The sequence below is a fragment of the Physcomitrium patens genome, chromosome 5 (assembly GCF_059467195.1).
Source record: "Physcomitrium patens ecotype Gransden chromosome 5, ASM5946719v1, whole genome shotgun sequence".
Classification (NCBI taxonomy): domain Eukaryota; kingdom Viridiplantae; phylum Streptophyta; class Bryopsida; order Funariales; family Funariaceae; genus Physcomitrium; species Physcomitrium patens.
Genome location: NC_143414.1, coordinates 12,760,598 through 12,774,298, shown reverse-complemented (window position 1 = coordinate 12,774,298; position 13,701 = coordinate 12,760,598). Strand labels below are relative to the sequence as shown.

Below are 13,701 nucleotides of genomic sequence, written 5' to 3'. Positions count from 1 at the left end.
TAAAAGCATTGAATTAATAGTCTATACATTCAAATCTAAAATCTAAAAAAATTATTGTTTATACTAATAGATACAAATTGTAGTTTAGAAGAATCTTGACTTTTGGCACCAAGTAAACTTCTTTCAACAACTAGTTCTTTTATTTATTGAATTTTAACCACTTGGTGCTATAAAATCTAGTATTATTTACTATATAGAATTTTTTAAAAGGTATATTATCCTAGGATACTATGAAAATTAGTGTTATCTTAAGTATAACGTCTATAGTTAGTAAGTCTAAAAAGCAATTATTCTAGTTGCTTTAATACTTTCTTGTGATTGTGATTATTTGTATTTAGTTTTAAAGATCAATATTTTAAATGATTTTCTAATCATATGTATTTTTTATTAAAACTTTATAAATAAAAATTTAATTTAATAAAAATAGATAGAAAATACATGAAAAAGAATTTTTGACTTTTTAATTATTTATGTATAAAATAAAATTTCTAATTAATTTATATTTATATTTTTGTAATAAAATATAATTAAGTTAAAATTAATTAATTTTAAATTAAAGTTTCAAAAAATATTATTATCTTAAAAATATGAGCATCTTAAAAATATTATAAGATTTTTTAATTTATTTGGAATTATAATTAAAAAAATTAAAAAAATTAAAAGCTTATAAGAATTTATTAAAAATTAATTTATTATTTTAAAAGGCTAATATAAGAAATTAGAGCAAGGTTTAAAGGCTTTAGAATATTCTTAAAAAGATTGAATATTTTAAAATACTATGATGAAATTAAAATTACAAAAAAGATGTTTAACTAATAGAAATTATAGTAGCCAATGCTGCTATTAACAATGATAGAAAATAAGGTATTATATCCTATATAGGTTGTAACATCTTATATTTAAGTAAGAAGATCATACTAATGCTTCATGACCCCTCCAAGATATTCTACACACCATTTTATTAACCTTGGTAAAGTTCAAACCTTTAACTATTTATTCAAATTTTCCTTGAAGTAAATTCCAATTAGATGATTTTTTATTATTCACTTTCAATTTTTAATTTTTATAATTTACTCTCAATAAGATGTCCTACTTAAAATGACTCTTGTCATTTTCTATAGGTGGTCATCCTTTTAGTTGTAATAAATATTTTGTAAATGTTTTTATAAACATGCTTTTAAAATTACAAATATTCATCTGATTAAAATATTTGAAAATTTAATACCAATTTAATTTTATAATTTTCTTGAAATTTTTATTAATTTATTAATTTTAATAAAAAAATATATTTATTCTTAGATAAATTTTATGATATATTAAATTTACATATTGATATCACTATTTTATTTTTAAATTTAATCATGTAATTGAATATATTTAATAAAATATTAATAACATAAATATAATATAAAAATAAAAATGCATGAAAACTATTTTAAATGAATTAAAATTTCATAGAAAGAAAATTTACAAAAATCATATAGATTATAAAACATTTTTGAATGCAAAATGGGAGATGATGAAATATTTATAGAAATATAGTTTTAATAGAAGAAAGTGGATAAGGTTCCTGTAAAAGAAACAAGTGGTCTTTTGTTCAAATCTAACTATTGGTTTTTTGATGCACATTTCTATTATCAATTATTACAAACATGCATATTTATTCCAATATTTAACTATATGATTAAATAGAAATAGATAGAAGTAGATTTATTTCATAATATTTTCTAGAAAAGCATCTTAGAAGCTTCATAGACATTGCTTTGACTTTACATGTGTTTGTAGTTGATTGGTAGGTTAAAAACTTGGTCAATAAGTTAACCACGTGTTGGTAGCTTGCAAAATAAGCTAACTATGTAGGGCACATATAAAAAACTTGCTTTACAAGTTAAGATACATATCTTGCAAAGTCAACACGTTTTGGAGGTCCTATAGGACAATGCCACATAGCTCCTAGTTAAGAGTATACATAGAAGCAAGTGTGAAGCCTTCTTCACTCTTGTCAATGCCTTTCTAGTCCTTAGTCTTGTTTTCAAGACTTTTTAGTATTTTTGTCTTTGGCAATAGCCATTCTAGTTTAATATTGTATCATCTTTGATTAATTATCTAATCTTTTTGAGTACCACAAGAATGTCTTGATCTTTTAATTCTTCAAGATTCATGTCCTTAATATCAATAACATATAGAAGAAAATAGAATGGCCTTTAAAACATATAAATCTTTATTATTATAAAATTTAGATTAGTGCAACAAAAAATAACAAATATTTTGATCTTAAAATTTATAATGTAAAAAATCTAATTTATTTCTTATTAATATATATAAATTATTTTTTAAAAAAAAATCTTCAACTTTTTTATCTTTAAAAGTAATTAAATATATTTTTTAAAATTAGATTATTTTTAATTATTTTATTTTAAATTTATTTAATATTTTATTTCTTATATTACTTTTTAAATCTTATATGATATTTTTTTAATTTATTATTAAAAAATTATTTTTAAAAGTAGAATAATCTCTATGACTTTTTTTATTTTTGTAATGGTTTTTTTAGATGTGATTTTATTATTGTGATATAAATAAAATTTAAAAATAATTTTAAAATAAATATATTCTTTAAAATTTCAGAAAATTTGCATCCTTAAAATTAGACCTTGTTATTTTATTTTCTAAACAATAAAATTGAAGATGCTTGTAAAAATTTATTTAGAAGAATTTTAAATTAACTCAAAGAGTTACTAAATTAACTCACTCATTCAAGCCATCATTAAAAAATAAATCAACACTAGATTCAATTCTTTTCTATTCTTTTTGTAACAAATAAAAAATTAGTTAGTTTATTTTCTTCATGGTTATAATCATAGAAACAATAGAAAATAAAAAAATAAAAATAAAAATAAAATAAAATAAAAAAACACTTGTCTTTGTATATTTTATGAAAGTTGCAATCAGCTTTGCAACCTGGTTTAAGATGAGTAGATTTATTTTTAAGAAGTGGAGGACTATCTATTACTCCAAACTTTGTATGGGTGCAAGGTAGAATGTTGAACTTCTACATACAATGTGGTCATGCAGCTGAGATAGAGAGTATAATTTATTCAAGATTTTACAAATTACTATTTTTGAAGAATACATGATTTTTGAAGATATGCAATAGTTTTATTTGTAAGAGCACAAGCAAACTTGGGATATAAATTCATCCACTCCATATCAACAACCTTTTCTGAAGAGAAATTTATCACCTTGGCCCAACCAAGTGGGATCAACCACCATCTACTTTGAATGGAAAATACTTCTTATTGTTTGCTAACATATTTTGCTAAATGTATCAACACAAAGTAATACTATGGATGTGGAAAAAATATTTTTAGTAGCATTTATTAGTGCCAAATCCTTATTAGTATCAATGTTGATGGAATGCAATTTTCTATATAATTGAATAAGTTGCATCAATGTTTAGCAAAAGAATGGTTGGATTTCTTCTTAGAATAATGCAATTTCAAATATAAAAGACATGTTGAAACTTATGACATCCATGACATGCAACAAAGGCATTTTAAATCTATTTTTTTTATATGTGTAATCCATTACTATGTTGTATAGATATGATTTTACAAGTTGTACATATCTAGGATTGACAAAAAACAAATGAAACTTAATAATTTCACCTTAACTTAAAACTTAAAAAAATCGAAAGTTATGGATTCTTTGAAAATAGTGGCCTCTCCATTGTTTACAAACATAAGCACTCCTTGAATTAAAATCAAGTGCTATGTTTTTGTGTGTAAAATATGGGTGTTGTTTATTATTACTGTATGAATGTTAAATGTTTTAGTGTCAGCATTGGGTCCTTATATTTATTCATGCAGCACATTACAAATATTAATAAGAAACATGAAATCCACATTCATTTGTATAGTACTCTTCGGTATAATGAAATTGCATTTATTGGTTCGAAAAGGTTGTGCACATACATGACCGAATCACAATCGGAATTAGTGCGAGATTTCATAATTGCTGCGCCTCGCCACAATTGGAACAAACGAGGTCATTTCGGAAAATTCTAACTATCTCAGCGTTTCGAATCAGTAAGCTCTTGGCGCAAAAATCTTACTACTGTTGTGAGAAAGCATTCTTCGGAAGACCAACATTGTGATACAAGATACTTTACACCAAGCAGTCCTGCAAGCCTGAGCCTCTCAGGCGAGTGAACAGAAACGCTTGAGAATATCCCCAGCCTCACAGCCTGGATCAGGAGCACACCATTACTCCGTCATGCTCAGTGTAGCAGACAGGAGGACAAATTCAATATTCTGGTATTTCACTACAAGACACCTGTCCCATCCCTTTGGAGCTAAATTCTTAGCTTAACGTTTTTAAAAAGTTATTTATCATGTTTTGACAGAAGAAAAGGGAAATGAGTACAAGGGCGGGAGATAACCAGCAAACTTCAGCAGCAAGTTGTAGGATTCAAAAAACCGTTCGTTGTTAAGGCAGCTGCAATACTAAAACAAGAAGTTCCGCCCTTTCGTAATCTTGTTCAATCTTCAATGTTTTCTGTAGATGATCAGCAGCTTCCTCTCACCTCAGGTCAGTTGCCATCAAGGTGCGCATGTTGATTGACTTTATGCATGAAAGCAGAAGTCCAGGTCCCCAATTGAAGAGATTAATATGATGCTGACTTCAGGTCCGGTCTCAAAACCTTGAAGCTGTTCTTACTGCATCAAGTATGTCATCTTCGTCACTACCATTAGTAGCGGGAGTTTGTCTGGTTCTCAGGCCAACCGAGCACCAGATAAAATTGACAACTTCATTACCTACCTTCTTGTAGATCTTCGGATATTATAGAAGTTCTCGTCAAGGGATCATTCTCAATTCCAATAAGACCCGAAAAGGGCCCGGAGGAGAACATAGAGGATGAGCCATCAGATCCAAACGTGGTTACTGTTGACCTGTGTGCATGTCTCGCGGTCGCTAATGTTTTATTTGAGGCAGCACCAGATGTAGGAGTCTCTACAAGACCTTCTCTCTCGCCTTCACTGCTCATACTTCTGTCGGCATCACGACTGAATGTATAAACATGACTGCCAGTGATTGCCTTCAGTTGCTGAACTACTTCTCCCATTGTTGGCCTATCGCTCCATTCAGGAGCTACACAAGTACCAGCTATTATAGCAACACGTGCAAAATCTTCGGGAGGGTAATTGCCTCCCATTCGAGGATCCGCTAACTCGTGAAGTTTGTTTCTCTTTTCAATTAATGGTCGAGCCTACACATCAGATATGACAATCAGCTAATATTATTTTTCAAGACAATAAAAAACTAAAAGTTGCTTGAAAGAAAGAGGGGCCTTTGGATTCAGTACTACATTGACTGAAGGAGAAGACTCACCCAAGCCACTATGTTTTCTTCCCCCGGAGGCCGGCTATAATCGACTGGCTTCCTGCCTGACAATAACTCCAACATTACAACCCCAAAACTGTAGACATCACTTTTCACCAGCAGGTGCCCAGTCATAGCATATTCGGGTGCCACGTACCTATCAAACAAGAAAAGTTAGCATGAGAGTAGAATCAGATTTTCTCTTTAAACTCCGGCAATGTATTTCACTAAGTTGTGCAAATAAAAGATCTGGTAACTGATCACTAGAGAGCAATTTGAGGGCTAGTCGTTGGAATGGAAGGTATTAATTACCCAAATGTACCCATCACGCGGGTAGATACGTAGTCCTGTTGACCATCTGGGGCAGATCGAGCCAACCCAAAATCAGCCACCTTCGGACTGAAGTTGTTCTCCAGCAGAATATTAGAGGCCTTGAAATCTCGGTGTATTACACAAGGTTGAGAGTCTTCATGTAAGTAAGCCAACCCCCGTGCTGCTCCCAAAGCAATTTTCATGCGTATATTCCAATCCAACGGGTCACGTGATAAACTTAGAGGTCCTGCACACCCATCAGGTTTCACTTATTGAGCTACTCCGAACACAGTCGTTCCAGTCTCATTTTCTGATTTGACGGACAGACCATTCTAAGCAGCAGCAGAGAAGCTGCCCAAACTGGAACCCCGCATAAAGGGAAACATTGACTTGTTAATCAGCCCTTGTAACATTATCTTTTTAACTTATTGAACAATTATTGTAACAAGTAAGATATTAACACCCTTAAACTTATAAACAGAGGTATCACAAAATTATTAACTTGATATGTTTCTAAAATTCTTGGGATCGATATCAAGATCCATTCAATAATTTTTCAGGTTAACTTAATATAATACATCTTCCACATAATTGACGAAGACTTTCATATCTGGTATGGAATAGTGATTAGCCGCTAGTCATAACGTTTCACTAAATGCAACTGACACTATGTCCTGTTGTAATAGGGCTCAAAACAGTTACGTATCAAAAGCAAACATAATCTTACCATGCAGCCAGGATTCGAGGCTTCCGTTCGGTATGAGCTCATAACATAGCAGTTGTTGAAGAGGTTCAAGTGAACAATAAAACCCCAGCAGTTTCACTAAGTGCCGATGATGTAGTCGACTTAGCATCTCTACCTCTACCATAAACTCTTTGTCCCCTTGGTTTCCTCCACTTGTCAGCTTCTTTATGGCCACTTCTGTACCATCCTTCAAAACTCCTTTGTAAACTTTTCCAAAACCTCCTGCTCCTATGAAGCACTCTAGCGAAAAGTTCTTGGTTGCCTCCTGCAGTTCTTCATAGGAAAAAACTCTAGTATTTGAAGGCCTGGGGAATGACTTCACACGAGTCGTAACCATTCTTGTTGACGAAGTCCCAGGGGGATTCGGCACTGCACTTACTGCTACAGCCGGAACCATCAAAAGTTAAATTTCTATTCCAACTGAGATATAAAGTAGCCCATGTGCTATTTACAAGTACCGTAAGAAGTAATGAAGTGTACGTCATGTAGAACCTTCAGATAAATCCATCGTGCTTTAGGGGAAAAAATAAAGAAATAAAAAATAAAAAATAAAAAATCACGAAAATATTGGAGACAGACAATGAAGACCTAAGCTAAGTATGTATCTACCAGAATAGGTAACATACTTTAGCACAGATAAAAGTCCAATCAAAACATCTATTCAAATAAATACGAGAGACAGCGCTTGCATAAAGAAAGTGGTGTGACTTCTGTGAGTGACCCTCAAAGACGGCCATAGCTCGCAACACTACATGTGAACTAATATGCAGCAAGCAATCAAGATATCGACTACACTGTAATGAAGAGGAGCATTTGATCAACAGAATGACTACTTAAAACCAAGAAAATTCTGAAGTAATTGATACCTTTGTTGGAAGATTCAGGATCCTTGACGTTTGTCTTTCTGCGGAATATCCTCCATGTAATACATACCAAAATTAGAAAAAGCGTGCCAGCACCTGCAACTACACCTGTTTTCCATGGACGCCAACGAAAGCCAGAAGAAGGTAACTTTGCATTAGCTGCTGGATTTCCATCCAGAGAAGGAGGTGATGATGTTGGTGATATCATAGGAACAAAGCTACCTGCGGCAACAGATCAATATCAGTAAGGTAGCTTTCAGCTGTAGACCTGAAACTACAAATATTTTCCATTAAGTGCAGATCAAACACACGCATAAAAGAGGAGACAAGGCTTCAACTGCATTGAGGATTGAATTGCGTTCTAAAGGGGAATGAAAATTCAGCGTTCTATATAAGCTATCATGACCAGCTCAGTATGATATGCATCAGGCACAAACTCACCAGTAGGCGGAAAGGAAGGCAGGAATGCTGTGACACTCACGACAGTGTAGTTGCTGAACAGGATACTGCTAAATTTCACCGAACGCGAGCTAAGAGTCTTATTGGTACTTTCGATCTTTTCAGGGGAAAATGCTAAACCTACAAGAGGACCAATGTTGACGACCATATTGAGAGAAAAATTGTTTCCGAATTGGAATGCCTGAATCTGCACTTGAATATCTATAAGACCAAGTTGAGAGGCCAGCTCGTGTTGAAATTGGGACGTCAAGTTCGTGAAAGCACTAGAGGCGTTCTCCATCTCAAAAACAATCTTTATTGGATATACACACTCGCAATCTAAAGCCTTTGATCCAGGTCTAGCAATCATATTGACAGTACAGCAACCTGCAAATCAAGGATGCATTATCAAGCATGAGTGACATGTTGCTAGTACAGATGAAACTTCATTATAAAAGTTGCCCAGGCACTTCAAAACCCTTCACCAGAGTGCCAGACCATCCACGGTTCATAGTAAGCCAGCTATTAGTCATACACAGCAGCTATGACACCGACCTTGGTTCGCAACCGACATCAAACAACCACTTTGCCAGGGTGGTATCTTTGATGGCAACATTATGACTTTCAAGTGCTCAAGTAAAAAGCTCTAGAAGAGTCACAACTTTCCTTCAAACTATGAACATGGTAATCTGGACTAGATAGCTGTGAGTAAATTCAAAACCACCCCGTAATAAGATTGGAACGCACGGCTCTTCTAGATTCTGAACACGATAAGGCACGTAAAAAAAAAACCAAACAAGAAGGTAATATGCGTACCAGAGGGAGAGGGAGAAGGAGCAGTGGAATTTGATGGCGGCGGTGCCAGTCCCGGCCCATCCTGGAAACCTGTTGGTGCTGATGTTGGGAATAGTACTGGCGAACTAACACTGGGACTGGGAGGTGGGTTCAGCGGGGATGGCGCAGGCTTAGGAACGCGAGACGAAAGCACAAGCGAGGGTGAGACTGCTTGAACATTCTGGCTGTATGTATAAGGTCCTGGGACAGCCGCGGAGTGTGGAACAGGGTCTGTGTGGAAGACATGTGTTGGTGTTGGTGCCAGCAATTCTGGAGAAGCTGAAGCAGGGTTAATCATACTGGAAAGCAGCCGCCTCTGAGGTGCAAATACAAATGCTAAGTCCCCCATAGAGCATGATTGTTTTAGATAACACAGTTCCGAGTTCTACCAAGAATGCACAGCTCACAGATTAAGTAAGAATCGCGAATTCCGAAGCAAAAAACAAACTAAAAGATGCCGAGGTATTATTGAGTGGTGCCGCCGCTAGGAAATTCATGATATACCATAAAAATTCTAAGAAAGTAAAAGATTGGGTCAACTTTCTCCGTTTTTCCAGGCTGTCCCTTCAAGGCCTAACATACGGAACATCTCAAGAACAAGATTTTTACGTACTCTGAACCACTTAGACACCGTCTAGATGCTTCCATAACTGCGAAGAAGATTTGTGTTGATGATTAATATACCAAAAGAAGCAAACGCAAGTGAATATCCAACAAGATCTTAACCTGGTCGACTAACATACCAGGGAGTGATGGCTGCCGCCCACCGCAGACCTCCAGAGGCCAAACGAAGAAGCAGAGGGTACATAACCCTACGATCAAAACTTGCGGAGGCCACCAAGGCATAGTTGTTGAATAACTAAACAAAATTAATCTACAAGAATTTTGTTTAACCAGGTGTGTCATTGGTGTCGGTCCCACGCCATCACTTTCATCGATCTATTCCTTCGCAGGTTAGCATATCTGACGTCAGTCGATCTAGCGCTTTGTCAGCTTTGTGTGTTGATCGTAGGCCACCTTGTCCCTTGCACACCAAATCATCCCTCTTCAAGTCTCTACAGTTAATTGGAACAAGAAATCCCCAACAAAAGGTTCTATCATCTGCAAGCAGTAATGCAGTGTGCATGTCGGAGGACAGTGGGTTGAAATACCAAACATCAGCGTCCTTCAGCCTCTTTCTATGTCTTTTGAGCATTGAAAAGCCACTCAGCCTGCTAAACCTGTCTGGGGCGTTGACCATAGGCAATGATACGAAGATCTAATATAGGCCTTCGGAAAAGAAGATATCAAAAGTGAAGTGGGACTTCCAGTTTCTTCAGCGCTGGTCCTCCAGGAAGCCTTTCCTGTTTTTTATCAACTGCGAATCTTGATTGACGAGGTTTTCCGATTCGATCTTCTCTCATGGCTCTTGTAGCTCGTTTTCCAAATCTTATAATAACACACAGCATTGTGGTGATGAATCAAAGTCACTCAATCTGACGTCCACATGATCTCTTTAAAAATACTAATTTGGAGAATCGATTAGTCCCCAAAATGGCTCCAGACTCGCTCAAGCCGCGATCTCGAATAGTCTGCACATCCCAGTGCACATGATTCATAAGCTTAAACGAAACTAAGAATCGCAAAAACATTTGGGACGAAAACATTTCGAGAGAAAGTACATGCAGATAAGTGAGGTACATTGACTGGTTCACAGGATAGAGCAAATCATACATTCCTTCTGGTGAAAGAGAGCTTCATGTGAGATAAGTATCTGAATCATGTCCGTCGGAGCAACTCTAATTAGCCTTAAGAGACTTAGTGGTTTGAGAATCAGCAGATCCCCAAAGTTTTTGATCAAAGTCTTTAAAACAACCATTTGAATGTGCGCGTCGTCCACCTTACCAATTAGAACGTGCAGAATAGCTAATGACGGCAACAGAGAGCCCAGCAGTCATATTACGTACATTCAACAATCCTGCTACTGATAAAAATGCGTTTTGATAGCAGACACAACCCATGTCGTGAACCCTGCAAACTTACCAAAACCTTATCCTATCTGACAGTTCACAATCACGAGAAGAATTAATAGAAAATAATTGCGTGTCCGGTTGATTGTAAAGCTCCTACGCAGACCTATACAATACGCAAATTGGCAGTCGTCTAAGCGCAGTTAGTTCTCAAGGCGCATTCTACAACATGCCAAAGAATTACGTCTTACAGTAGGGAAAATTCACTCAGAATAACAGTGGGAGATCATGTACCGAGAACGTGCTTGATCTAGCATGTACATTGCTCACAATATCTTCCTAGGCCTTGAACCGTTGCCATGACATCCTTTGCCAAGACATTTATACTATCGAAAAGTCTGCATCCAGGTTCTTAAGCAACACATGCAGCTATTCACTACTCAATAGAACTTCAGCGCGCATGAGACCATTGACAGAAGATGATGCATAACTACATGGCACGGGCCTGGGAAGAACCGTCCATAATAGAATCCAAACTACCCACACAGCCGACGCTCCCAGGTTCACGCATCAGCCATTACTACTTCTCAACTAGATAAACATAAGACTACATGCGCGCAAGCCCACTACGTAGAAAGACCTTGCTCTGGATCAACACCCTACTATAAAGTCACAATCACAAAAAGTTAATAAAGGTGATCATGGCACCTACAAGTAAAACAGTGCAATAATTGATTGAAGTATGCACTTTGAGTTGCTGAGGTTGCTGTTAAGCATTTTAGCTAATTCATGATCAATGGACCAGGGGTTAAATTATTGGGAGATAAGAGAGGCTGTAAGAACAGCACACAGAAGTGAGTACCTTCACCCAATCTATGTAGTCCGGCATGACCGGTGATGCTTCTGATTACTGCCGGCTGACCATACAAACCGTTCTTTTCCCAAATAATATCAGATCCTGGTGAGAGAGGCCATCACTTCTAAGAAAGCACTAATGCTCATTCCACCAGATCATTGGCGTGCGAACGGACATTCAATTCGACCAGTCTCCTGTTGCCTCGGCAGTTGAACCCTTTACAGTAAACTTAGCCCAAGTAACCTGGCACCTACAGAAAAAATGACTGATACAGCGTCATTGCGGATGCAACCTCTTTTATACGGTAACAATCTGAGGACGCAGGATGTTCCCATGTTGTGCTCGCCCGTTGCCAGATCAACAGCAAAATACTACATGCTTCCATTCACCCGTTCAATAGAGGTACCATTCGTGTATGAAGAAGGTTTGCGAGGTTAGCTTGAGATGAAGGATCTAGATTTGATAGGCTTCTCGTAATATAATTTCCTTTAAAGATAGAGAAGCTGGATAGAAGGATAAGCTAAAGGCTGTTCAAAGAAACAATGCAAGCAGGAAAGGCAATCAAGGGCACGCAGACGCTAACTTTTAATGCTGAAAGAAAACGTTGACAGGAGAGAGGAAGCATACCAATAGACTTTCGACATTGAGAGTGTAGACATATAGTAGACAAAAGACTATGCATAATCTCCGATTGCAAGGTGGTTCAAATTAAACTAGGTTCGACACGCAGATTATCAAGATTGTCCATCCTGATTCCGTACTGCGTAAAAAGCGATAGACTAAGTTTGTAAACTCCCAGGCGTTTTCAAGCTGAAAAGAATAAGAGTCCAGCAAAAGTAAAGACAAAATCATGAGATGTAATCGAGACAATCAGAGTAAGATACAAGTGCCCGGGCATTAGCGTGTGATCATTGGATTGAATAGCAAACACCAGTAGATTAAGAGCGGTGCTGGCTACGTAATATTAGAGAGAATCGAACAAAGATAACAGCTAGCATGATTAGTTCGGAGGAAACAGAATGAACTAAGCCCTCGAGTAAGAAAAATACGCAGATAAATGAGTCATTCAAACAATGAAATACTTCTGGCCTATAACACCAGGTCAATGCAATGACAGATACGACTGTTGAGGAACATCTAGTTGATCAGCAAAAACATGTCCGGAAAAGAACACCGATCAAGTGAGGCATAAACCAGTTCAAGACGGAGAACAAACATCACCTCCTCCGACGTAACAACGAACAATTTGTCGCGTAACAATGCAGTCACGGAGCAGCTTTTCACTACACTCAATTCGAATCGAAACTAAAACAAAATAGTTGAAACGTAACTAGGTCTTCACCAAACCAATCAAGAATTTCCACATCCACGGGGATCAACGTGACCAGCGCCGCGTAGCTCTGGCTCTGACTTGAATCAAACACCACCGCAAAATGAAGCAATACTAACAGAATAAACCACACTGTGAATACACAATTAAATTAATGTATATAAAAAAATACCTCTCCTAGGTCGCCTGGCCTCAAACAAAACGCTATTCACAATTGGCTCAACACCTGTCTGACGCTCCAATCCGTCACCACCATCGATGACACAACACTCTTACGCAACACCGCAACCTCAACCCTCACCTCACACTCCACACTACTACACCAATGTCCCCGTCTCCCCCTTCCCCTCGCTCTCTCACTCCTCCTGCTCTACCAATACCATTACTACCTCAAAAAAAAAAAAAAAAAAAAAAAAAAAACTTGTGAACCAGTAATCAGGTGCTCGGATTCTCCTCCGCCCTAAGCAAGAAAATGATCTCCACAGCGACGGGGCGCAATTCTACGGCGAGAGGAGGAGTCCCCGAGCGATGGCGTTGGGATTGAGAAGGTGAAGAAGGCAACGGGGAACAGCAACTGGAAGCCTGAGTTCCTTCTTCGGAATCACATCGCAGCAAAGAGGGAGAGAGGACACCCGCAATGAATGACGTGACTGGACACGTCAACGCCGGCTACAACGCCATGACTCTACCCGGCGTTACCTCTCCCATACACTTGTTTAGCCAGCATTATTACACCCAGCCAGACTATTTCAATCCCATTTCCAACTCTACTATTCTAATACTTGAGCTCTCGTCTCCGTCCGCCCTTAACTCCCACTCTGTTGGCCCCGACCCTCATGTACCCACCTCTACGGTTGTAGGCCCTTGACATGCGTTGGACACCTCGGACCCCCGGTATGACTCGTTACTATTGTACCGCGGGTCTGACTTGCTCCCCCTAATCCTGTGCTGCCCCGACCCCAGACCTCTTGCTGTCCCGTGCTATTATATTA

At 37.0% G+C, this 13,701-nt stretch overlaps 1 protein-coding gene across 8 annotated transcripts; it reads right to left on the bottom strand.

Moving 5' to 3' along the window:
• Window positions 1–3,931: 3,931 nt before the first annotated feature.
• LOC112283000 (receptor-like serine/threonine-protein kinase ALE2) lies at window positions 3,932–13,505 on the bottom strand. 8 transcript variants are annotated; one of them, XR_016503010.1, is made up of 11 exons: window positions 12,882–13,505; window positions 11,386–11,629; window positions 9,318–10,145; window positions 8,557–8,853; window positions 7,744–8,127; window positions 7,306–7,524; window positions 6,422–6,820; window positions 5,695–5,941; window positions 5,392–5,539; window positions 4,442–5,269; window positions 3,932–4,246 (listed from the first exon to the last, which is right to left on the bottom strand). XR_016503010.1 is itself a non-coding variant. In XM_090250574.1 (10 exons), exons 3-10 carry the CDS (start codon window positions 9,478–9,480, stop codon window positions 4,814–4,816), a joined length of 2,313 nt encoding a protein of 770 aa, XP_090106700.1. In that variant the 5' UTR covers window positions 9,481–10,145; window positions 11,386–11,644; window positions 12,882–13,505; the 3' UTR covers window positions 3,932–4,813. The 8 variants fall into 8 exon arrangements, 7 of the variants coding, with proteins under 7 accessions (XP_090106700.1, XP_090106699.1, XP_024377053.1 ...); XM_090250574.1 differs by having other exon boundaries at window positions 3,932–5,269; window positions 11,386–11,644; XM_090250573.1 differs by having other exon boundaries at window positions 3,932–5,269.
• Between the last annotated feature and the right edge of the window lie 196 nt (window positions 13,506–13,701).